Genomic DNA, 24889 nt, shown 5'->3' with positions numbered 1-24889 from the left:
TGGAATCTTATACAACACTTGCAATGACTGTGTATATTCCTTACTAAAACAATGCTTGCAACTATTGTGTAGATTTACCTTGCACACTGCTGTTTACACCACTGCAGGGTCAATGAGCCATGAGGAAAAAACATTGGTTTCAACTTTGTTACAGATTTGTATTAGCTAGGTGTCCCCTTACTTTCCAAACAACAAGTAAAACATTCCTTTGCATTTAGGGCCCCATCTGCTTTGGATTTTCTTCCTAATGACTTGAAGAATGCATGCAGTTTATGGGAATTTAACATAAACAAACTACTCCCTTCATGGCTGTAAATACAAAATTGGAGCTATCAGTCATGACAAACTATGACCCATATTCACAGTAAACATGTTAGTGTGGTATATAGACAGGAAGTTCCTCTATATCCCCCTATTCAAATACTCAATAATAAAAAATAACCTTTCACGTAAAGTCATTGACCAAATAGGGACACCTATTTCAATAATTTGTTTCCAGGGATAAAACTGATGCTACAAAAAATTATATAAAACGTGTTATGTCATTAGCAAAGTAAGAGCTCTGATTGGTCATTACTGATCACATGACCATACATTTTGGCATGGTTGGGAATATTCTTGAAATTTAAATTAACTGCATAAAACATCAAAGAACGTTTGTGTCAATATTAAATGTTAATTTCACAGCCACTACAGGCCACTTAGATCCAGAACATTTTCCAGAATGGTATATTAGTCTGTCATTGTCAGACAGCAAGCAGAATTGTATACATTAAAAATCTTAATCCATTTCTTTTTTTTTTTAAATCTCAAAATCTTAATCTGGTTGGCCACATCTCTAAAACTGGGGTACAACATGGTTGCGTTGCAACGAAGAACTTGTGCATGAAAAAACAAACAAAAAGCAATCAATAATTGCAGGCATTAATGTGTTTATGTTGGCTTTGAGTGACACCCAGCAAACAAGACTGCCTGCCCCTTTGAGCTCAGCTGATGCACAGAATCTGCCTAAGTGTCTGAGGTGCTGAGAATAAAGAAAGGCTTGGAGTTTAAAATATAAAGGTGCAGAGTGTTATTATTGTAAAGAAACCGACATTTCTAACATAACAGTTACATACCAATGTGTATGCAACATGTAGTTAAGCAGTTTTATTCTTATATGTTTGTAGTTTTACTTCACAAAAAAACAAATAGGTAAAAACATGTGCATATATCTGCAGAAAAAGAACAAAAACAATTAAGCAGTAATACATTCATCAAGCCACTTTATAGTCTTTACAATCTAAGTATTGGGACTATTTTGCACTGGTGGATAGATACATTTAATAAAAACAAATTTTAAAATCTAGCATTTTATAAAATGAAGTCATTTTAAAAGTGCAATAGCACACACTGTCCAGTAGTAGTCCTGGGTGGTTGAAGGAAGGCACTTTGCCTTGTGAACCCAGGCTTTGCTGTCATTTTATAACGACTGCACAACCTGTTGTGTGTTATTGCTTACTTATATGTGTGACTCAGGGCATTTACCAAATATAGTTAATTGTAAAGTGTATACTTTTCCTTTAGTAAAACAACAAAACACAGTATAGACTTTTACCTGGCAAGATAGTTCTATACATGAAGGCAAAGTGCTGTTTGATCCAGGGGTGGTCAAAGTGGCTGATGTCAAAGTGTCTCTGGACCAGGAACATGTACTGAAAGAGGGATCTGGTGGTGTACGTCCCATAAGCCACACCTTCATACAAGGATCCATCAGTTACATCTTGCAGAAGCACCAATGACTTCTCTATTATTGCAAAAACTTGCTTGGTCCACAAGTAGGCTTCCTGAAGGTAACCTATGATAGTAAAGATATAGGATTTTAGGTTAACTGAAAACTAAAATCATACACTGGTTTCTAAACAGATAAATTATGGAAAATGTTCTTATAAAAACTATACAGTATTAAGCCATTTGAAAACCAAAACTGGCAAAGATTAGCACCTGCTATTCCTACCAGAAGTTGTTCGAGGTTTTGCTTTCACTTAATAAATAAATAAATAAATAAACAAGTATTTAAATTTCTTGGTAATGTTGCTGTAAATCATAAACAAACCATGATGAGTTTGATAAAGTTGATGGAACACTGTGTCACACATTTTGTGAACAAATCTAAATTTAAGGTCTGAGGACAGATGACTTCTTGGGGTATAAAAGAATGGACCCTCCCTTAACAATGGGACAGTGCTGATGTCAGGCTTTAACTAACAGAGAGCTCACTGGAATAATTAACCCAAGAGATTATGAGTTCAGGAATTTTTTTTTTTTTTTTTTTTTTTTTTTAAGACGTTTGCTCTACAAAGACAAGTGGACCAGTGAAAGTTAACCAACAGACCCTTCTCTTCCTTTTGTGTTTCACTATCTCTGGCCCATCTTAGAGGAACTGTGGATTTGTGTTCAAGCTGCTGGCCCATGACTTTGTTATTGTATCCAATCTCACAGGCTGCTGCTGGTGACTGCAGTTAGAAAAAGCGAAGATACAGAGGTGAACAGACCACCTCACCCCTGTTCCTTGCTCCACTGTTAAAGGACCTAATCCTCAACCAGAGTATAAACAGGTCCACTTAGAATTCATAGACTGGGGCACCAAGACATTAAACTAATTTATTTACTTATTTACTGAATCACTTTTTTTTTTACTTTTTTTATTCATCTAGCTATCTGGTATTCAATAAACTGCTTTACTTTACCAATTTTACGCTAATATATGTATATACACACACACACACACACACACACACACACACACACACACACACACACACACACACACACACACACACACACAGTGCTGTGAAAAAGTATTTGCCCCCTGTCTGATTTTTGATTTTCTGCATTTTTGCACATTTTTCACATTGAATTTGGTCAGAACTTTTTGTGGGTTGTAGTAGTATATAGAGGGAGTCCTAGAGAAAGAAAATGATACCAAAGTTTGGTGCTTCTTTCATTTGTTTGGTGTGCAAGGTAATCAAACATGCAGTCTTCAGGTGTGCACAAGTTACTTCCCTCCTAGTTAACTCAACCCAATTAAAGGGATAGTTAGTGTCAGCTGTTGGAATATTTTGATTAACAATCAAGCCTGATTTGGGCCAGCCCTGCCCAATATAAATTTGACTAAATTTGGCCCTACCATGAGAGTGAAGTTGTCAGCACACAGGTTCTAGAGGCACATCATGCCACAATCAAAAGACATTCCTGAAGACCTCCGAAAAAAGTTTGATGCCTAAGACTCTGGAAAGGGTTACAAAGCCATTTCTAAGGCTCTGACTCTCCACCAAACCACAATCACAGCCATATTGTCTAAACGGAGAAAGTTGGGGACAGTAGCGAATTTTCCCAGGGGTGGCCGTGCTGCCAAAATCTCTCCAAGAGCAAGGCGTAAAATCATCCAGGAAGTCACAAAGAACCCTAGAACAACATCCAGGGATCTGCAGGCCTCTCTTGCCTCGGCTAAGGTCAGTGTTCATGACTCCACTATCAGAAAGACACTGGACAAAAATGGGATTCATGGCAGAGTAGCAAGGCGGAAACCACTGCTCACTAAGAAGAACATTAATGCTTGTCTCAAGTTTGCCAAAAAGCACCTGGATGATCCACAAGAGTTCTGGAACAATGTTCTATGGACAGATGAGTCAAAAGTGGAACTTTTTGGCCAACATGGGCCCTGTTACATCTGTTGAAAACCGAACACTGCATTCCACAGTAAGAACCTCATACCAACGGTCAAGCATGGTGGTGGTAGGGACATGATTTGGGGATGCTTTGCTGCATCAGGTCCCGGACGACTTGCCAAAATTGAAGGAACCATGAATTCTGCTCTGTATCAGAGAATTCTACAGGAGAATGTCAGGCCATCCATCTGTAAGCTGAAGCTGAAAGACATCTGGGTTATGCAGCAAGACAATGATCCGAAACACACAAGCAAGTCTACATCAAAATGGTTGAAGAACAAGAAATTTAAAGTTTTGGAATAACCTAGTCAAAGTCGTGCATGAAGGAGTGGGCCAAAATTCTTCCAGAGCGCTGTGAGAGACTGATCAACGGCACTGTATATATATATATATATATATATATATATATATATATATATATATAGATAGATAGATAGATAGATAGATAGATAGATAGATAGATAGATAGATTAGATAGATTATAAAGTTTCACTTAGCCTTTTATTTTATTTTACTTGTTATTATTATTATTATTATTATTATTATTATTATTATTAATTGTTGCCAATTTCCAACGTAATGCACAATATTGGTTTAGGTGCACAAACATGCATAGTTTCCCCTAAGCAGGATATTTGGGTAGGAGTCTCATACAGCTTATGTTAATTTCTAACACGCTATGGCCCAGACACCGGCACTAAGCAAGTTTGTTAATGAGGCACAAATTAACCAAGCACCCTTATTTGCCCTCCAAAACAGGCCATCTAATTACTGTCAGTGTTTATAATGAGATCTGTCCTGTTTTGATATGGTCATGCTGAGGAGATAGGAGCTTGTATATTGATCAGCACATTTCTGTGAACAGAGAGGGAATGTTCCAGAGGCAAAGTTACCTACCACCTAAATCATAACGCTACCTGCAACACACAGAATACAAGCAGGAGAAACACATGCTGTAATCTAATCGTTAGCAATGTAATACACAACACATTTGTTAGAGGGTATTACTTCTTACAGAGACTATTTGGTGCAATAGCATGAGCAACAGAAAAAGGACACGTAACGTAGTGTGGTCTTGAGTAAATTAATTCAGCTTGTAGTGCCTCAGTTCCAATTCAGCTTCAACCAACACCACTAATATTAATAATGACCAAACTTGAGGTGCAAGGTATGTTTTCTGAGAAATACAGTAATGTGTTCATCAGATTACTGCCTCCAGTTCTGTTAATGGCAAACATGAAAGTATTTCCAGAATTAAACTACTGATATATTACCCCTGGGCAAGAAACATGACCACAGTGGCCAATAACACTTTTGGATCAGTTCATTGCCACCCACTCTTGGTCTCACTTCTCATTCTCTGGGCAATAGTTTTACACAAGGACTTCCAACTACTTTACAGTCAATATAATTAAAAAGTTAGTTGTCTGCATTATGAAACAATACAAAATCTTGGCTTACATGACTCCCAGTATTTAGAATAGCATCTCATAAAAAATACTAATTGTATCCAGGATCCAGCTTTCAACAGCACATTGTAGTTTCAATAGGACAGTATTTGCACAACAATCTATGTAGAAGTATTTTTTTTTTCTTACAAGTACCCAATCATACAGTAGATCATAACGTATACACCGATAATGCACTGGTCAAAATGTCTATCTATATCTATCTCATGGCGATGGCAATAATGCACCCATCTTCCATGGACACCACAATCCCCAGATCTCAATTCAACTGAGCTTGGGATGAATTTGAACAACACATTTGTCATTTGGGTTAGGGTAAACGAGGGCCCAGTGCGATATTAACTGCCAATTTCTTATTGTTGAGTCCAACAATAAGAAATCATCTAGCAGGTGAAGAAGAAATGGAAGTCTGTTCATTTAAAATAATCGAGCATAGGGCCTCAGATAGGGAATTAAATATGCCGGGACTACTCCTGCATCCGAAAGTGAGGCATATTGCAAAATAAAATAGTTTTTTCCCATTGAACCCTGAGAATGTGCCACTGAGAAGGGTGAATGGGCATAACTTTGAAAGCATCAGCAACATCAGCTTTAGAAAGCTATGCCGCATGACCTGCTATTTTAATTAAACAAATCGTGGATTATAAATATGTAAAGAAAATTGGTCAGGGGGAAGTAAATCATTGACACTAGGGAAGGAACCGGAATGTGAGGATAAATCAACAATGATCCTTTTCTTGCCTGAATATTTGCGGATAGCGACCCCTACTGGACTAGAGAGGTATAGCAAAAAAGGGGTTCAGAGAACGGGTGATCATAAAACCTTTCCTTGTTTCTTTGTGCAGTAATTGATCAACAGCTTCGGGATTATTTAAAGCTGATTTTAGATTCCGGGACATGCAAGACACAGAGAGGGAATGAATTTACATCTGTGGGAAATCCGTCATTAAGACCTGTGATGAGACAGGCTACAAATACGCTGTCAGGGTGATGAATTAATGAAGCAGCCAGTGTCAGGATTGATGGTAGCAGACAGTACTGGACAAGCGTACCGAGGGCAAACACTCATGCCAGTGAAAATGACCTGTCTTCCCCATTTGTTGTTAGATTGGGGAGGGCGAATCAGGAGGGAAAGACTAGAAGGTAATTGAGAAGGGAATGAAAGATAAATGCAGACTGAGTTTGGGATGAAATACTGACAAAGTTGCAAATGACCAAGTTGTTGTGGGTTTGGGAGGATTGAGAACACAAATGAGCTCTATGGTTAGCAGAGCTGCAAATCTGTCAAGAGAATACCCTTAAACTTGTGAAGTGGCGACAAACAATTCATTGTCTAAAATGTCACAGTTAATTCTGAAGTTAAATTGTTCCAGAGTTGCAGAGCTTTAGCAGAGAAAGATTTGTAAAGCTGTGCCTCTGTATCTCACGGCCAGATCGGTCGCTAGATGGCTAAGGTAGACGTCTAGCTCCGAGCAGCGCATAGGACATGTGTCACAAAGATTATCTGTAAATATACCGTAGACTGTAACAAACTCTGGGAAAGTTGACTTTTTTAGCAGAAGGGTGTCTTTAGATTTCACGACGATGGAAACATTTCCACAGTCCAGAACTCAATTGTCATAGACTTCAAGGGACGAAAGAAGCAACACGACTAGATTTACATTCCTTACCTTACTGAATTTCACCACCAAGTTTGCTGGAGACGAGTGTAGGACAGGGCAGAGGTGTAGCTGGGATTGGAGACTCCGAATTAAAGAGTGCCATGGAAAGGTTGAACGAAGAAGAGCAGCATTAGATGTGATTTGGGACAGGATCACGAGAAGTCGAACTGAATTGAGTTTGGCCTGGGGAAATGTCGATTTTGGCAGTAGACAGAGGCAAGGAGGCAGGCTTGACAGTGGAGGGATCAGATTGGATGAGAAGGGTGATGAGATCCTCTCAGGAATCACCAGCACTGTAAAACATTTTTCTGTTAAAGGTTTTCAGGTGAGGAATTGTCCAAGCTTGATCATTTTTTTGGACGATCTCTGGCAAGAGACAAGCCTAGTAGAAGGTCCGCTTGCTAGGTCCCGGAGCTGAAGACAGAGGACTGCCGACGACAGGGATGCAAGAACTACATTTGGATCCATAATACCAGGTAAGAAAACACCAAACAAAGAAACGACACAGAAGCATAGACCAGATGGAGGGCTATTTAAGGGACAGAAACACAACAAAGTTTCCAATTAACCCTTTGCAGTCCATTTATTCAGCTCTTGTCAGGCGCGTTAGGTCCAATTTATTTTCACACATGTTGTTTTTTTTTCCCCCCCAGAGTAAAACAGGTTTTAAAAGCAATGCATGGCAAAACAACATCAGTACTGCATCGCTAGCCAAGCCCCACCCCTTGTTCGCTGTATTTTTCACATACCTCTTCATAGTCGCGCATACTGATAAATCCTCTCCTGATCACTCATTTTATCACCAAACTCCTCAATAGTGCGATCCAAGTCACTATTTAATTACTGTAACATCTCAAAAAGCTTCGCAAAAGTCAGTGATATTCTTTAAGCGCTGGATGTGGAAGCAGCTGTTTCCTTTGTTTGTGTCCGTGTTGTCTCTGCGATGCATGGGGCTATCAGATACGCCCCCTTTTATTTTTTTGGCTTCATTCTGCTCCTATCGGTCTCACTCAGCCATTGAAAGGTTTTCTTTGGTTTTTCTGGAGAACAAACGACTAGACACCTGTGCTTTACGTCCTTATGATGATGTCGGACAGGGTTGGACATAGGACTGCAATGGGCTAATGGCACAATACTGATTAATGAATCGGACAAACAATATGTTAATGGGAAAATTGGTCTCTAAGGCCAATAATTCCTGTTCTTTGACAGTAAATGGCGTTTATGCATCACCTGATGAACTACTGTCATGTTAAATGCTATTACTGGCACGATAAAGGAGATGGTAAGTTTTATGCACATGGGCCTATGACTTATTTGGAAAGCTTCACTTAATGTTTTTGATTTGATGTAAAATTGATACATAATAATAAACTCAGGGTTTATTTCACAAAAAGGTGCTTGTATTTACCCCATAAAAAGCTTTTACATAAACCATGTGTCAACATTTCTGTTTTTGCTATTGGATTTTTCCAACCTTTACATGCTGAATAGATTTAAATCAGCAAATAAGAGTGAATCACTCAACAATGTGCCCACTTAACAAGCCAAGATACACAGCCCAGAGTAATACTGTATCTGCAAATATTTGCAGTTCCGAATGACCATTTCACTTTTATTAGTGGAAGATATCTACTTCTTCAATTCCTAAAAATGTTGAAACAACATTTTATTTTTTGTCCAGCATTCATAGTCACATATTCTTCTTTTACTGTCTCATGAAATGTCTGTGATCATTTTTGTTGAGGAAATGTGGATGTCTGAGTTCCTGGAAGCACCCTTCCTTTGATTGGGAAAGATTACAGATCATAGCACATTCTTTTCCAGTAAACTTCCGCTAAGACTGGGCAGTTTTATGTTCTATAAGCCTGTGGTTAGTGTAACCAGTTACTGTAACTATATACAAGTCAATCATCATGACCCTGGAATTTGCATGCAGAGACTGAGTCAAAGTTTCACCCCTGGGAGCTCCCAGCAGGAACACATGCCAAGAAAATGCAGAGAATAAACTGCTGCTGCCAGATTCCAAGTCTGGTAAATCCATTGCCTTGTGGAAAATAAGACACAACAATATATCTTGTACTTCATTTCCATGATCATCCACTGGTCCTCATCAATTAAAATGAATGCCTCTGTGTCTGAATACAGAGTAGCAAAGGCTAATATTATTCTACAGTTATGAGATAATGGGAAGCTGGGACAGATAATTATTTCTAACAAAAATACTCAGCGAATTGAGATTTTATTAAACAAACCTTCTGCAAGTGTACACTGTTTCTGTCTTATTGTATGTATTGCATATTAATAATGTGTTACCATTCCCATCTGATACAGGCCAGGTGATACAAACTGCTGTGTGTAATATAATTTAAAACATTTCTGTGACGTCACCCTTTGATCTTTTAATTGATTCATTCTACAAATCATCTTACTAAAAGTGGCTAAGTGGCTTTGAAGAGAAGTGAGGGGCAGATATTGACAAATCCACAGAAAGCTGTTGATTCGTCAAGGAAACCACAGTCAGAACAATGTAACAGTAAAGTGAATACCATGTATTACATACAAAGCATGTATAGCATACAAAGTGAATCTAAACAGGAAGAACAATTGTGATGAGTCAAAGGGTTTTCGGTCTGTGATTCAGCCTCCCGACAGTAGATGGCATCAAACCAACTCGGGACTTCCCTTACCAAGATCTCGTGACCATGGCAAAAGTCATCTTTTGAGGGGCGGCACCTTGGTGAGGGGCGGAAGTATGAGTATGTAAATTCCAGCCACTGGAGTCAAGTGAAGGATAAGGACACGTGTCGGTTGGGGATTGGTGTTCCACTGACTACAGAGGCGGGACATTACATACTAAAGGGAACGTACTACTGTGTTCGGGGTTGGTCCGAAAGTAAAATAGGAGGAGTAACGGGTGGAGGGAGAGACTGGTTTGGTGCAGCGGGATTTTTAAAACACTAACATTTCTTTTGTCTTTTTTTTGTTTATGTATGGGTCGCCACGAAGACAATTAAAGACGAGTCATCACGGTTTGTTTTGGATCTCACCCCTGCACTCCTTCCCTCACACCATTTTGTTTTCTTTTGTTATTTAATCCTTTTGTTGTGTATAGAGAATAAAAATAAATTATTTTATTTCTGTACACATAAATTACTGTCTGGACATTCCATTTAATACACTCTCGCCTCACACGTGGTGTCAGAAGTGAAAATGGATCCAGCTACAGTTTTGACAATGTTTAGGGAGCAGGAGGAGAAGCGAGAGGAGAGAGAGACACGGCACCAGGAACAGCTCGCCCAGTTCTTTGGACAGCTGGTGGAAAAACTATCAATATCAACATCAGAGAGAGCGGTTGCCCGGATGTTTGCAGCTCAGCCTAATCTTCAGAAGATGACCTCGGAAGATGATCCCGAGGCTTTCTTGATTACTTTTGAGAGAGTGGCAGAGGCTGCAGAGTGGCCTAGGGAACACTGGGCCATGAAATTGGCACCCTGCCTGACAGGGGAAGCTCAGGCAGCGTATCGAGCCCTGACGGCCACGAATGCAGGGGACTATGTTAAAGTTAAAGAAGCCATTCTCTCACGCCTCGGGATCACGGAGGAAACATACCGGCGCCGTTTTCGGGAATACCAGCTGTCCAAGGGGATGCGGCCCCGGGTTGCGGGACAATATCTTTTAGATCAGTGCACCCGGTGGCTGCGGCCAGAAGAACATACACCCCAAGAACTGGTGCAGAAAATAGTTATAGAACAGTTTGCGTCTATACTACCGCCAGGGAATCGAGAGTGGATTAAGAGGAATCGACCTACCACTCTCGAGGATGCCATCCTCCTGGCGGAGGCCTACGAAGACGCAAACGAAGGCGCCGGGTCAGACCCCACTCCTGCCCCTAAACTAACTCGGACCAACCAACCAATGAAGCCCAGAGGGGGTAACCAGACCTTCAGACCATGGAGGTCGAGGTTAGCCCCATCCTGGGCGAGAGAGAATCCCCCTAACCTGCCGGTCGCGGACTCGCAGGACAGATTAACTCCGTTGATGCCTCCTAACCAAGTGTGCTACCAATGTAATGAGCCTGGACACATTGCCAGGAATTGTCCAGTAATAAAGGTGGACCTGGCGACAAGATCCTGGTCAGCAGTAACAGGTAGGAACACTGGGGAATGTCGGGAGGGCCCTTATCAGTTAAGAGTACAGGTCGGGGGAAAGAGTACTTACGCATTTGCGGACTCTGGGTGTGCACAAACATTGATTCGGCAAGCTCTCTTGGATGGGGTAGCCTGGGAGCCACAGGGTAAAGTGGCTATCTCCTGTATTCATGGAGAAACTCGGGTTTATCCCACCACTAAAGTTAGACTTATTGTAGGTGATTATTCAGCTTGCGTTAAAGTGGCTGTAGCGCAATGTTTACCATACCCTGTTCTCCTGGGAAGAGACTGGCCGTTTTTTGATCGTATTTTAGGTCGGGAAATGGTCTTAGTTTCTACCAGGGGACAATTAAAGCAACAGGAGAAAACAATTGGCGAGATTTTTCCGTTGCAATCCGACCTGTTTAACCCTAAAATCCGCCCAAGAAAAACAAAAAGAGAGCGTCGGGTGGAAAAATATGAGGGAACTCTGAGACGACAAGGGGAGGGGTCTGACACAAAAGTAAACCAATCGCTTAAACGGCAAGGAAAGGGAGTAGGTATTCAGTGTAACCGGGGCTGCGAGGTTACTGAGGTGGAAGGTCATGTAATAAAAGACACTCCTCTCTGTGTACCTAACCATTGGGACCGAGATATTGACTTGGGATATGAACAACAAAATGATCCCACGTTACAGTATGCTTGGAAACAGGTTAGATATATCGAGGGGAAGGATATGCAGGAAGGACAACCGGTGGTATTTCCGCATTTTTCTGTATCTGGGCACTTATTATATAGAATAACCCGGGCTCCCGGGACGGGACAGCTCGTAAAACAGTTATTGGTTCCTAGGCCTTTTCAGTCAGAAGTCATGAGATTGGCGCATGACATTCCATTTTCAGGTCATTTGGGAACTGAAAAGACTCAGGAACGAATTCTGGCCCGGTTTTTTTGGCCTGGGGTTTATGGTCTTGTGCGGAAGTATGTATCGGAGTGTCCTGAATGTCAATTAGCTGCCCCTAAGTCAGTTCGCCCCGCACCTCTGGTTCCACTTCCAATTATTGGGGTACCGTTTGAAAGGATTGGTGTAGATTTAGTAGGCCCTCTGGAGGGAACAGAGTCAGGATATCGGTATATTTTAGTAGTAGTGGACTACGCAACGAGATATCCAGAAGCTGTTCCCTTACGCTCTATGAATGCAGTAGCTGTAGCGAATGAATTGGTAAAAATATTCTCTAGGGTGGGAATCCCGAAAGAAATTCTCACTGATCAGGGCACTAATTTTATGTCAGACTGTATTCAGCAACTATATAAATTATTGAAAATCCGTTCAATTAGAACCTCAGTTTTTCATCCTCAAACGGATGGGCTTGTTGAACGATTTAATCAGACTTTGAAAAATATGTTGCGCCGCTTTGTAGATCAAGAAAAACGCAATTGGGCTAAACTGCTTCCCTACTTGCTCTTTGCAGTTCGCGAGGTACCACAATCCTCAACGGGGTTTTCCCCGTTTGAGCTCTTGTACGGTCGGCAGCCGCGGGGTATCTTGGATCTCATAAGAGAAGGCTGGGAAGAACAGTCAAAGGAGTCTAAAAATGTAGTAAAATACGTGTTGCAGTTACGCGATCGCTTAGAATTAGTCGGTCGATTGGCACATGACAATCTCAAAGCGGCACAGCAGAAGCAGCAACAAAGCTACAATAAAAATGCAAGAATTAGGAACTTTCGACCTGGAGATAAAGTGTTGTTATTGTTGCCCTCATCGGAATCTAAGTTGTTTGCTAAATGGCAGGGTCCCTTTCAGGTTATTCGAGCAATTGGTAAAGTCAATTATGAGATCCGACAGCCTGGGCGTCGGAAAGAAAGTCAAATTTATCATGTTAATCTCCTGAAACCGTGGAAAGAACGGGAAGTCCATTTTATATCTCCTGTACAGGAGGGAGAGGATTTTGGACCCTCAATTGAGTCAGAGTCAGCAATTGAGGTCCCGATGGGGGAACAATTAACTCCTGATCAGCGTGAAGAGGTAAGCAATCTAATTAATATGTTCAGTGATGTGTTTTCTAACGTGCCTGGAAGAACGCATTTGATCGAACATGCTATTATCACTCCGCCAGGTCTAAGAGTTAGACAGAGACCGTATCGCATTCCAGAGAGTCGGAGAGATTCTGTTCGAAGGGAGGTGGAGTGTATGTTGAAACTTGGGGTAATTGAACCTTCCCGAAGTGAGTGGTGTAGCCCAATAGTACCAATAGACAAGCCAGATGGGTCACTACGATTATGTATCGATTTTAGGAGGGTGAATGCTATCTCCAAGTTTGATGCATATCCCATGCCTCGAGTAGATGAACTCTTAGACAAACTGGGGCAAGCTCGGTTTATTTCAACTCTGGATCTGACGAAAGGATATTGGCAAATTCCATTAACGAAAGCCTCTCGTGAGAAAACGGCATTTTCAACCCCAGAGGGTCTTTTTCAATTTTGTACTATGCCGTTCGGACTTCATGGAGCGCCTGCTACTTTTCAGAGACTAATGGACAGGGTTTTACAACCTCATCGAGAGTATGCAGCTGCGTATATCGATGATGTAGTCATTTATAGTTCTTCCTGGAGAGAACATTTGACTAGATTAGAAGCCGTCTTACAGTCTCTGAGGAGGGCGGGGCTCACAGCGAACATGGCAAAGTGCGCTATTGGAAAAGAAGAAACTAAATATTTAGGTTTCATAATGGGTAAGGGTAGAGTGAAACCGTTGGTTTCAAAAGTCCAGGCTTTGTTGGATTCACCGGTACCTACCACGAAAACCCAGGTGAGATCACTGTTAGGGTTGGCTGGTTATTACCGCCGCTTTATTCCACACTTTTCCACTATAGCCGCCCCTCTCACTGATCTCACTAAAAAGAACGCTCCAAATAAAATTAAGTGGAGTGCAGAGTGTCAGACAGCCTTTGAATCTATTAAAACTAATTTGAGTCAGGCCCCAGCATTAATAAGCCCGGATTTCAGCCGAGAGTTCGTCCTGCAGACAGATGCATCGCAGACTGGTCTGGGGGCGGTTCTGTCCCAGGAGAGAGATGGTATAGAACACCCGATACTATACATCAGTCGGAAGTTACTGCCCAGAGAACAGAGGTATTCGGTAGTGGAGAAAGAATGCCTGGCAGTGAAATGGGCAGTGGAATCTTTAAAATACTATCTTCTGGGACGACCCTTTGTACTCATCACAGATCACGCTTCTTTAAAGTGGTTAGACACGATGAAGGATTCAAACGCTAGGATTACGCGGTGGTACCTGGCGCTCCAACCCTTCGCCTTTCAAATAAGGTATCGTGCGGGTAAGTTACATCAAAATGCTGATTTTTTTTCCCGGGAGGGAGGGAAAAGGGAAGGGTTAGAGGTTTCCGAGTGTTCCTTCGGCTCCACTCTGAGGGGTGGGATATGTGATGAGTCAAAGGGATTTCGGTCTGTGATTCAGCCTCCCGACAGTAGATGGCATCAAACCAACTCGGGACTTCCCTTACCAAGATCTCGTGACCATGGCAAAAGTCATCTTTTGAGGGGCGGCACCTTGGTGAGGGGCGGAAGTACGAGTATGTAAATTCCAGCCACTGGAGTCAAGTGAAGGATAAGGACACGTGTCGGTTGGGGATTGGTGTTCCACTGACTACAGAGGCGGGACATTACATACTAAAGGGAACGTACTACTGTGTTCGGGGTTGGTCCGAAAGTAAAATAGGAGGAGTAACGGGTGGAGGGAGAGACTGGTTTGGTGCAGCGGGATTTTTAAAACACTAACATTTCTTTTGTCTTTTTTTTGTTTATGTATGGGTCGCCACAAAGACAATTAAAGACGAGTCATCACGGTTTGTTTTGGATCTCACCCCTGCACTCCTTCCCTCACACCATTTTGTTTTCTTTTGTTATTTAATCCTTTTGTTGTGTATAGAGAATAAAAATAAATTATTTTATTTCTGTACACATAAATTACTGTCTGGACATTCCATTTAATACACTCTCGCCTCACAACAATGTATTTGCTAACATGGCTCTTTTACTTTTCTACAAATAGGTCAGAATGCAACACTATGCATCCATTTCAGTAAGCAAGCAGTTATGTTTTTTTTTTTTTTTTTTTTTTTATTAAAGGTTAATCTTTTACTAAATGAAGCTGACTGGACTGATGTTATATCAGCAAACTTTACAGTATGTTTAGTTTAGTAGGTCAAAGTTTCATAATCTGTAGTCTCAGTACATATGGTACGTGCATCAGATCCTAAACTTAAACATGTTCAACAAACAAGCCCTACAGTCGGAATCACAATGTTCAACTTCAGCCTTTTACAGTATATTTAATTCCCTGTGTATAACAGCTCCAACTTAACATACAGTGGCTTGCGAAAGTATTGACCCCCCTTGGCATTTTTTCTATTTTGTTGCCTTACAACCTGGAATTAAAATTGATTTTTTGGGGGTTTGTATCATTTGATTTACACAACATGCCTACCACTTTGAAGATGCAAAATATTTTTTATTGTGAAACAAACAAGAAATAAGACAAAAAAAAAACAGAAAACTTGAGCATGCATAAGTATTCACCCCCCCAAAGTCAATACTTTGTAGAGCCACCTTTTGCAGCAATTACAGCTGCAAGTCTCTTGGGGTATGTATCTATAAGCTTGGCACATCTAGCCACTGGGATTTTTGCCCATTCTTCAAGGCAAAACTGCTCCAGCTCCTTCAAGTTGGATGGGTTCCGCTGGTGTACAGCAATCTTTAAGTCATACCACAGATTCTCAATTGGATTGAGGTCTGGGCTTTGACTAGGCCATTCCAAGACATTTAAATGTTTCCTCTTAAACCACTCGAGTGTTGCTTTAGCAGTATGCTTAGGGTCATTGTCCTGCTGGAAGGTGAACCTCCGTCCCAGTCTCAAATCTCTGGAAGACTGAAACAGGTTTCCCTCAAGAATTTCCCTGTATTTAGCGCCATCCATCATTCCTTCAATTCTGACCAGTTTCCCAGTCCCTGCCGATGAAAAACATCCCCACAGCATGATGCTGCCACCACCATGCTTCACTGTGGGGATGGTGTTCTCAGGGTGATGAGAGGTGTTGGGTTTGCGCCAGACATAACGTTTTCCTTGATGGCCAAAAAGCTCAATTTTAGTCTCATCTGACCAGAGTACCTTCTTCCATATGTTTGGGGAGTCTCCCACCTGTCTTTTGGTGAACACCAAACGTGTTTGCTTGTTTTTTTCTTTAAGCAATGGCTTTTTTCTGACCACTCTTCCGTAAAGCCCAGCTCTGTGGAGTGTACAGCTTAAAGTGGTCCTATGGACAGATACTCCAATCTCCGCTGTGGAGCTTTGCAACTCCTTCAGGGTTATCTTTGGTCTCTTTGTTGCCTCTCTGATTAATGCCCTCCTTGCCAGGTCAGTGAGTTTTGGTGGGCGGCCCTCTCTTTCCAGGTTTGCTGTGGTGCCATATTCTTTCCATTTTTTAATAATGGCTTTAATGGTTCTCCGTGGGATGTTCAAAGTTTCGGTTATTTTTTTTATAACCCAACCCTGATGTGTACTTCTCCACAACTTTGTCCCTGACCTGTTTGGAGAGCTCCTTGGTCTTCATGGTGCCGTTTGCTTGGTGGTGCCCCTTGCTTAGTGGTGTTGCAGACTCTGGGGCCTTTCAAAACAGGTGTATATATACTGAGATCATGTGACAGATCATGTGACTCTTAGATTGCACACAGGTGGACTTTATTTAACTAATTATGTGACTTCTGAAGGTAATTGGTTGCACCAGATCTTATTTAGAGACTTAATAGCAAAGGGGGTGAATACATATGCACGCACCACTTTTCCGTTATTTATTTGTTAGAATTTTTTTAAACAAGTTATTTTTTTCATTTCACTTCACCAATTTGGACTATTTTGTGTATGTCCATTACATGAAATCCAAATAAAAATCCATTTTAATTCCAAGTTGTAAGGCAACAAAATAGGAAAAATGCCAAGGGGGGTCAATACTTTCGCAAGCCACTGTATCGCTGGACTAGATTATTAATGTTCTGAAAACAATGAATGTGATAAAGGAACATTTCTGCCCTAGTGTCTTTAAATACAGAGAAATTAGTCTGAAAAAAGATCAACAGTATAAAAAAAAAAACTTCCAGCGTACTTTTTTTTTTCTTAAACATAGTTTTGGTCGATTGACAATTCTGCCCACCCATACGGAACAAAAATATCTTTGTAATATATAATAATAAAAGTATGATACTTACATTTTCCCAACATCATTCTTGAATTGAATAGAATATAATAGAAATATATTATCAAGATTGAATACACCAAAATTGGCCCCTTTTCTAGATATGAATAATATGTGAGATATATGGTAAAGTTTTATGTATTTAAAATATATAAAATGTGTATATATGTTACATATATCATTAATGCTTTTGATATTTTTGATATAATATTTAATATGCAGTATGTACTTGTGTATGGCACTGTAGCAGGGAGAGATCTGTGCTGACTCTGCTGGCGTGTTCACGGGCTGCAGGAAGATGGCGGCAGTCGTCCAACAACCGCCTGCGAGTCATGGCAGTGACACGGGGAGGTGGGAAAGCGGGTGTGTGGACTTTCCCCCTCTCTGAATGGCTGAGAGGCGAGTCTTGGAAGATTGTTGGTCCTTTAAAATAACGCTCTCCTTTTTCCTCAGGTCTATCCTTATAGATGCACTGAGAGTGTGGAAACGCTGGTCGTGAATCGAGAACCAGCTGGGAGAGAAAAATACACGAAACTGTCACAGTGAGACAGTGAGAGCGGGGAACCCTTGGGCAGACCCCTTAAAAATATAACAGAGCAGGCTAGGTAGCCCGCATTGTAGGATGGAGATCCGGGTCGCACAGGCAGCGGCGACCGGGATATTGCTGCACAGTGCAGCACCTTTTATTTGTAGTTTTGTTATTGTGTTATTTTGTCCCGTGTTATTTTTGCATTCTGTTTTCATTATTATTTCTCTGAGCACCTGCAAGGGCGCCGGTATTGTGTACCATCGCTTGGTATGCCCGTGGTTCTGTTTACCATCGTTGGTAAATCAGACCACGAACCCACAGCACCATCTGCGGGATAAACTTAAAAACAGCACCCCGAAAATAAAACTTGACACCTGTGCGGTGTTGCCAAATCCACCTGTCTGTCTCCTGTGTCAGTGAATTACCCACCACCCTTCCACAGGCACATAATAAAAAAATAAATAAATCAATACAGAAATATTGTAGCAATTGTAGCAAGCAACTCTGCCAGCAGCAGAGAGTCACGGCTCACTAGCACAAAATAACGCACACAGGCACCTCCCACTCTTGCAGACACACACACCTCTCGGGTGTTTTTAGCCGTCTATAATAATAAATCACAGAAATACTCCCAAATAAACCATAAACATGTAAAACAATAACTTAAACAATGAAAACAGTAATCAAATTACAATAATCAACAATAATCTCACTATCCACACAAACATCCCACCCCCACAGCATCTTGCAAGCAACTAATTTACATGAGTCTGCTCCGGCAATAGCCTTATACTGTATGACAAACTATATATATATCAAACGAGCACGATGGCCTGAATGGCCTCCTCTTGTTTGTAACCTTTCTTATGTTCTTATGGTCTAATGCTTTGTATAATAAATATATTGACTAATATTAAATTTAAAAAGGTAAATACATGTTTCAATACAATTAAATATATAATTTATGTACTGTACTGTGTGTGTGTATATATATATATATATATATATATATATATATATATATATATATATATATATATATATATTTATATTGTTTAATCAATGTCTAAGGTCAACATCACATATTAGCATCATTATCCATTTTAGGGAAACATATGAATACATTCTTAATGTATTTTTATTCCGTTCCAAAATACGTACACCAATTTGTTTCTAAATATATGTTTTAATATATTTAAATGCCATCCATAAATAATGTTTTTAAAATGTATCACAAATATAATGCAAAAACATAATATATTTTAAATGTATGGTAAATTTGTTGCAAATATATATTGATAACAATATAAATGTGTGTGTGTGTGTGTGTGTGTGTGTGTGTGTGTGTGTGTGTGTGTGTATATATATATATATATATATATATATATATAGTCAGTTAAATAAAATGAATTAGTAATGCATAAAAAAAACACAAAAATACCTGGTGCATCTGGAATATATTTTAAATATAATTTAACCTGTGAGCCACATATTTATTTTATATGTTCAAAATATATGGTAAGGTTATAAATATATTATTCATATATTTAACATATTTCCCATTCATAAAAAAACACATTAAAACATATTTTCTTTCTATATGCGCAGTAAGCTTCAGAACTTACACATGAATGAAAAGGCCTTCAGCTTTGATTTATAGAAGCATTACACCTGGTCTGACCTCCAGTTTCATAATCAGATTTTTAGCAGATCACTTATTTGGCTATGAATTAGAATCCCGCTGCTTCAATATGTGCACGCTGTTTGTTGTAACTTTGTTTTAACACAGAAAAGCAATCACAGAGGGTGTTAGTTTGGCAGAACAGGATGCATGTTTAATTACAAAAAGAAAATAAAATAAAAAATAAACAAGCAAAGGGCTGTTGTGGCTTGTCCTTGCCACACTTCATTCAATAGACAAGAGACTGAAAAGCAGCATATGAGCAAACACCTTCAAGCAAACACTGGGTCAATTTAAGACATGGCGGTTGTGCATCCAAACGTCTGTGTAGAAACGCTCCAGTTTAGTACTACTGATGTTAACTTCTGACATGGTAAAACACATTATCCAGAAAAAAGTTATCAGTTGATCCGTTATGTGAACACACTGCTGCTCAGTAAACTAGTAAACACAGAGAGTGTGTTATACTGCAATTTATTTGTTTGTTTACTTAAAACTTTTTTTTTTTTTTTTTGAATCAGCTACTTTCAAGATATGAAAAGCTGATTGTAAGGGATGTCTCTTCCCAGTTTCATTACAATTGGATCAGCGTGAAGTGTGTGCTGGCCCCTACATTCCCCACAATATTAATTATTCCTGGTATTGCCTACTGATTATCCCAGTATAATTGCAAATCACTGTAGGAAAGACACATGCTTAAAGGCATTAATAAGCACAGGTCAGCCTGGTGTCCTGTCAGTAACCAAGCTGCTAATTCTTGTAGGCCTGCCCTGGTGGAAATGATCATTTTTGGGCAATCTTTCAGAAATTGTTTAGGAAGGAGTTAAGAAAAGGTTATTTTCAGGTGTTTTATCCATCTTTATACCATATACATAGTTCAAAGACGGATTACAGAAACATGGAAAGATTACATGTTTGGCCTGCGGTCTTGTCTTGTGGTGCAGGAGACGCCGACCTCAGAAGGAAGGGAGGGTGCTAAGCCTTTCCACTACAATTATGGCAAGTCTCCAATATAAATTGAAACAGACAAACGATGGCAATGCTGTAAAGAAACACCAAGTATATAAATAAAAGTTAGGTTCATATTTTCTAGCAACATGATATATAAGATTTGAATTGAAGTTTGTAAAGTTACATTCAAGAGGTTAGGACATCCCTCAATAAACAGTAAGTCTCAGAATTAACCAGCAACCTTTTCATATAACCTAGTGGCTCTACTACTGCAGAGATGGTAGAGTCTGTGGGTTGCAAATGAGAGTGAATGCTTTTTACAATTACCTTTTCCAATGGTCGGGCAATAGTCCACTGCCTCTGCCAAGTGTGTTTCAGGCAAAATATAAGTGTAATTTAATTACTTCGGTACATTCTTGCTGCATGAAACTTATACATAGAAATGTACAAGATCCTCTAGCAAACCCCAGCCCCAGAAACTGAGTACTCTGTATACAATAACTTTTAACATGTTGTAACAAATACATCCAGATCAACTCCAGAGCAACATTTATTCCTCATTTTCCCAACTGTGACAGCCACGACTTGTACCACTTTGAATGAAGCACATATTTGGCAGATGTTCCCCAAAACATACACATTTCTTTTCAATATCTGGAAACCAAGATACTGTATTTGTAGAGCAAATGTTTGAGCTGAATAAAAGTATAATAAACATCAAAGAATGAAAGGATTTGATTTGAAGAAAAGCATTGCTTAGTACCCTATAAGGAAGCTTGCACAATGTATGAGACATACTCAACAGCTGGTTATGTTTTTGCAGTGTGTTTCTGTTGAAAATTTGAAACATAATGTTGATTACAGTGATTGCACTGTACAATGTACAGTTTACTCGTAGCTTGCTTAGACACACCTGAGCCTGTCACTAACAAGTTCAGGAGTACTAATTAGGCTCTAAAACAAAAACAGTATTAAAAAAAAAAAAAAAACGGCAACATGTAGCAGTGCACAGAAGGCTCTGTCAATCGGAAATGGATCTTTGAATAGTAAATACAAACTGATTTAATCATCTTCCACTCGCTGTATACAGAGATATGAGAACGGAGGTCAGACTAGATTATTTTCTGCTTCATTTGATTTCTCTTCCAGCCATAGTGTACTGTAGCTGCAATGCAGCCGCACCTAATGCTACAGACTCAAGCATGCTCTCAAGACGACTTACCTTGGTTCATTAGTACAAGGCTTCCTGTCAATAGTGCCACGCAGTTAGTAGGTTGGTGATTGTGTAGATACTGAAACCCCCATCCTTGGCTGTATGACTTGTCATACATGTACCTGGAGGCATTGGCAATCACCTCCAGAAACCTGTCCTGCTGGGACTTGCTCAGGTAGTTGTACAGAAAGTCGTATGCAGTAGAAAATCCAACAAGAGAGTGAGCTAGAGGTACTTCATCCCAAGGAGCATCTTTTACCAACCTAGAACCAAAAAACAAGTTCATTGTAAATCACTGTGCCACAAACACATGAACAATGCTCTACAGTAGAGTGCAGAGCAGGGGTTTTCAACCCCGGTCCTCAGGAACCCCTGCGTCTTCTGGTTTTCACTCCAACTGAGCTCTCAATTACTTAACTAAGCACTAATTGAACTAATCATTAGCTTAATTAGACCTTTTGAATTGTTCTCAGCTCCTACAAAGCTGCAGATTTCAAGTTATTTATAACATGTTATAGTTAAGTTGAACTCTCCAATTGTTTAAGAGCTGAAAACAATTAAAAAGGCTAATTAAGCTAATTAGTAGATCAATTAAGGGTTTAGTTAAGTAATTGAGAGCTCAGCTGGAATGAAAACCAGAAAACAGAGGGGTCCCCGAGGATTGGGGTTGCAAACCACTGGTGTAGAGAACATGATAGTTTCTGATGGTTTTGTGGTTGATTTACTTTTGTTAAGCAGTGTTGAAGTTTTGTTCAGAAACAAAGTTCTCCTCTAATGTTGGTTACATTATTGAATGTTATAATATTAACAGTATAACACCCAACAGAATTTAGGATGACATAAGAATATATAAATTTGTGAACAGCTGAAAGCCCTTTAGGGTAACCAAGGGAAAAAATTACTTTTTCTTACTAAAGTTTCTATTGGCAAAGTATGAGAAATCTAAGGGGTTCACGTAAAATATTAGAAGTATAACAAAACAAAAACACATTCGCTTTGTTTTTGCTGCCTGAGCTAAAACAAAGCCTGCAGTAGCAGCAAGACCTTCAGAAATGGCAAATGGGTTTTAAACTGTTATACTGGGGAATGTAAATAAAGTCCCTTCTCGTGAAGCTTGAGCACTTTACAACATTGTAGTGCAGTAAACATAACCCAGGAACACCTGTTAGCATACTGTGCAGCTGAAAATTATTATGGGACTGTGGCAAAGTGGCTAGTGGAGGGGAACAGGTATAGCGGTGATGCGATGCAGGAGTGACAGGCAGACAACAGTTTCCAGTGAAAAGGTGCTTTTATTTATAATCCAGGTCTGGTGACCGTTAAATAATAAATCCCCGGCTATACACAACAATGTGTAAAGCACGGGGATAGCAATAATAGGACACGGTCACCAGTCCTGGGTGAGTGCAGACGTGCTTGTGGTGGGTGAAGACACTGTATTTCGTGACGGTTCCGTGCAGTGGTGATCCGGATTGTGCTGACCCTGGTCGACAGCTCCGGACAGGTGAGTTAACTGTCTGGTGGTGCAAAACGCAGACAATTACAAACAAACACAACACGTAATTCCTCTTTACAACGAGAGCTCCTCTCTCGATCCTTCTCTCTCCAAGCGTTAACCCAAACGAAGGAGAAGATCAGCGTTACCCTGGCCCCTATATGTAATCCCGCATGATATCGAGATAAACGGTTGCAGCTGCCTTATTACTTGCAGCTGCCTCTCGTTTACCTCTCAAATCAATACGGTCTTACAACAGAGTCGCGCTTCCCTCCAGGCTGACCCACTTCCCTGACCCGGAAACGAACTGTCAGGCCAGCCCTTCCAGATACTTCTCCTCTCGTTCTTTAGCGCCCTCACAGGTTGGGAGGAAGATTCATCACCAGAACTCATCTTCCGTCACAGGGACCATCAGTCCACGGGCCAAGACCAGGAATGTTCAAGTCAGACTAAGGCTTTTTGGTATCATTTTGTTCCTTAACATGTCTAGATTCCATTTTTGCCTCTTGTCAAGCTGAGTTTGTATCCGCTTGGCTTAGCAACAGTATATTCTGAATGTACCTCTCACATCTGAAATTACTTTTTAAAAATACATTTCTGTGATGGATTCAGTTTCACCAAGCTACAAAATGTTAACTTCTACAAAACAGTTTATGCAGACAAGTGCTATTTGTCAGGTTTATAAACATAACAATACTACTTATCCTGATTTTATTTTTTTATGCTATAAATTGCATTTATGGTCAAATACTGTAGTCAGTTGGTAAGTAAAGATGGTAAAAGCAGGATGCTGGAGTCAAGCTCTGCTTTTAAACAAATAATGTGTAATTGTATTATAAAGCAGTCCACAATGATACATTAATTTAAACAATATGATCATTTTAAGGCAGGATCAAGGTCAAAATAAATAAATGGAGTCACAATCGACAAAAGGACTGTTGTCTTCCAGTCCCAAATCAACACTGAACTGAACTGTGAATCTTCTTTGTATACAAATGTGTGTGTGTCTGTGTGTGTGTGTGAGAGAGAGAGAGAGAGAGAGAGAGAGAGAGAGAGAGAGAGAGAGAGAGAGAGAGAGAGAGTGTATGGGGATTATTTTGCCCCATAACTGGCACACAAAAATGAATCATCAATGTCTTCTGATCACAAAATTAAAAAAAAAAAAAAAAAAAAAAAAAGAGAAGGATTGCAGTGATGGGAAAACAAAGTTAGAATTGGTTTATATGTATCTGGCACAGCTCTGTCCACACTTGCTCCATGAGGGCATTTGGAGCAGGCAAGATAGTCATCCAATTGAAAGTGAGATCCCTTGAACCACAATCCACCCATGTCCAACATGGCCCAGAATAGTTAATGTGGCTTCCAGTGCATGTCTTTACGTGGCAGCCTGGTAGATCCCACTTCGTAAGTGCTACTATAAGGTAGCTCTGCATTGTGATAACTGGTTGCTCTGAATAGTTTGTAACAGCACTGACTAAGTTGATCTCCTGCTTTACCATACAAAGAACAGACAAAAGCCTCACTAGACTTGACTACCTCTTTTCTTATATCAAACTGCTGCCCCAGTTTTCTCATTGACTGACAATGTCCTGCACTGCTGACAATTAAGTCAAAGAAGAGTTTCTTCCCCTTCCCATGGAATGCACTGGTGGTGTCAAGTTCTTGCACTTACACATCTAAAAACTGGCTGCGCATTCTTGTTCCTGTATGTATCATAATTCTTGCTGAAATGTCCTTCTGCAAAAAGCAAGCCAGGACCCGCACATCTGGAGTCTTGATCACTA

The 24889-nt window shown here is 40.2% G+C and overlaps 1 protein-coding gene across 3 annotated transcripts in view; it reads right to left on the bottom strand.

Moving 5' to 3' along the window:
• The window catches only part of LOC121317582 (dermatan-sulfate epimerase-like), a 37232-nt gene that overhangs the window by 4686 nt on the left and 7657 nt on the right, over window positions 1-24889 (bottom strand). For all 3 annotated transcript variants that reach the window (XM_041253671.1, XM_041253672.1, XM_041253673.1), the window contains 2 exons: window positions 21620-21873; window positions 1598-1837 (listed from right to left, as the gene is read on the bottom strand). In XM_041253671.1, the coding sequence (XP_041109605.1) occupies window positions 1598-1837; window positions 21620-21873 (494 nt within the window). The remainder of the gene's footprint in view (window positions 1-1597; window positions 1838-21619; window positions 21874-24889) is intronic.

Source organism: Polyodon spathula, chromosome 6, assembly GCF_017654505.1.
Source record: "Polyodon spathula isolate WHYD16114869_AA chromosome 6, ASM1765450v1, whole genome shotgun sequence".
NCBI lineage: Eukaryota > Metazoa > Chordata > Actinopteri > Acipenseriformes > Polyodontidae > Polyodon > Polyodon spathula.
The sequence above is the reverse complement of the archived record's forward strand: the minus strand, read 5'-3'. Positions and strand labels throughout refer to the sequence as shown.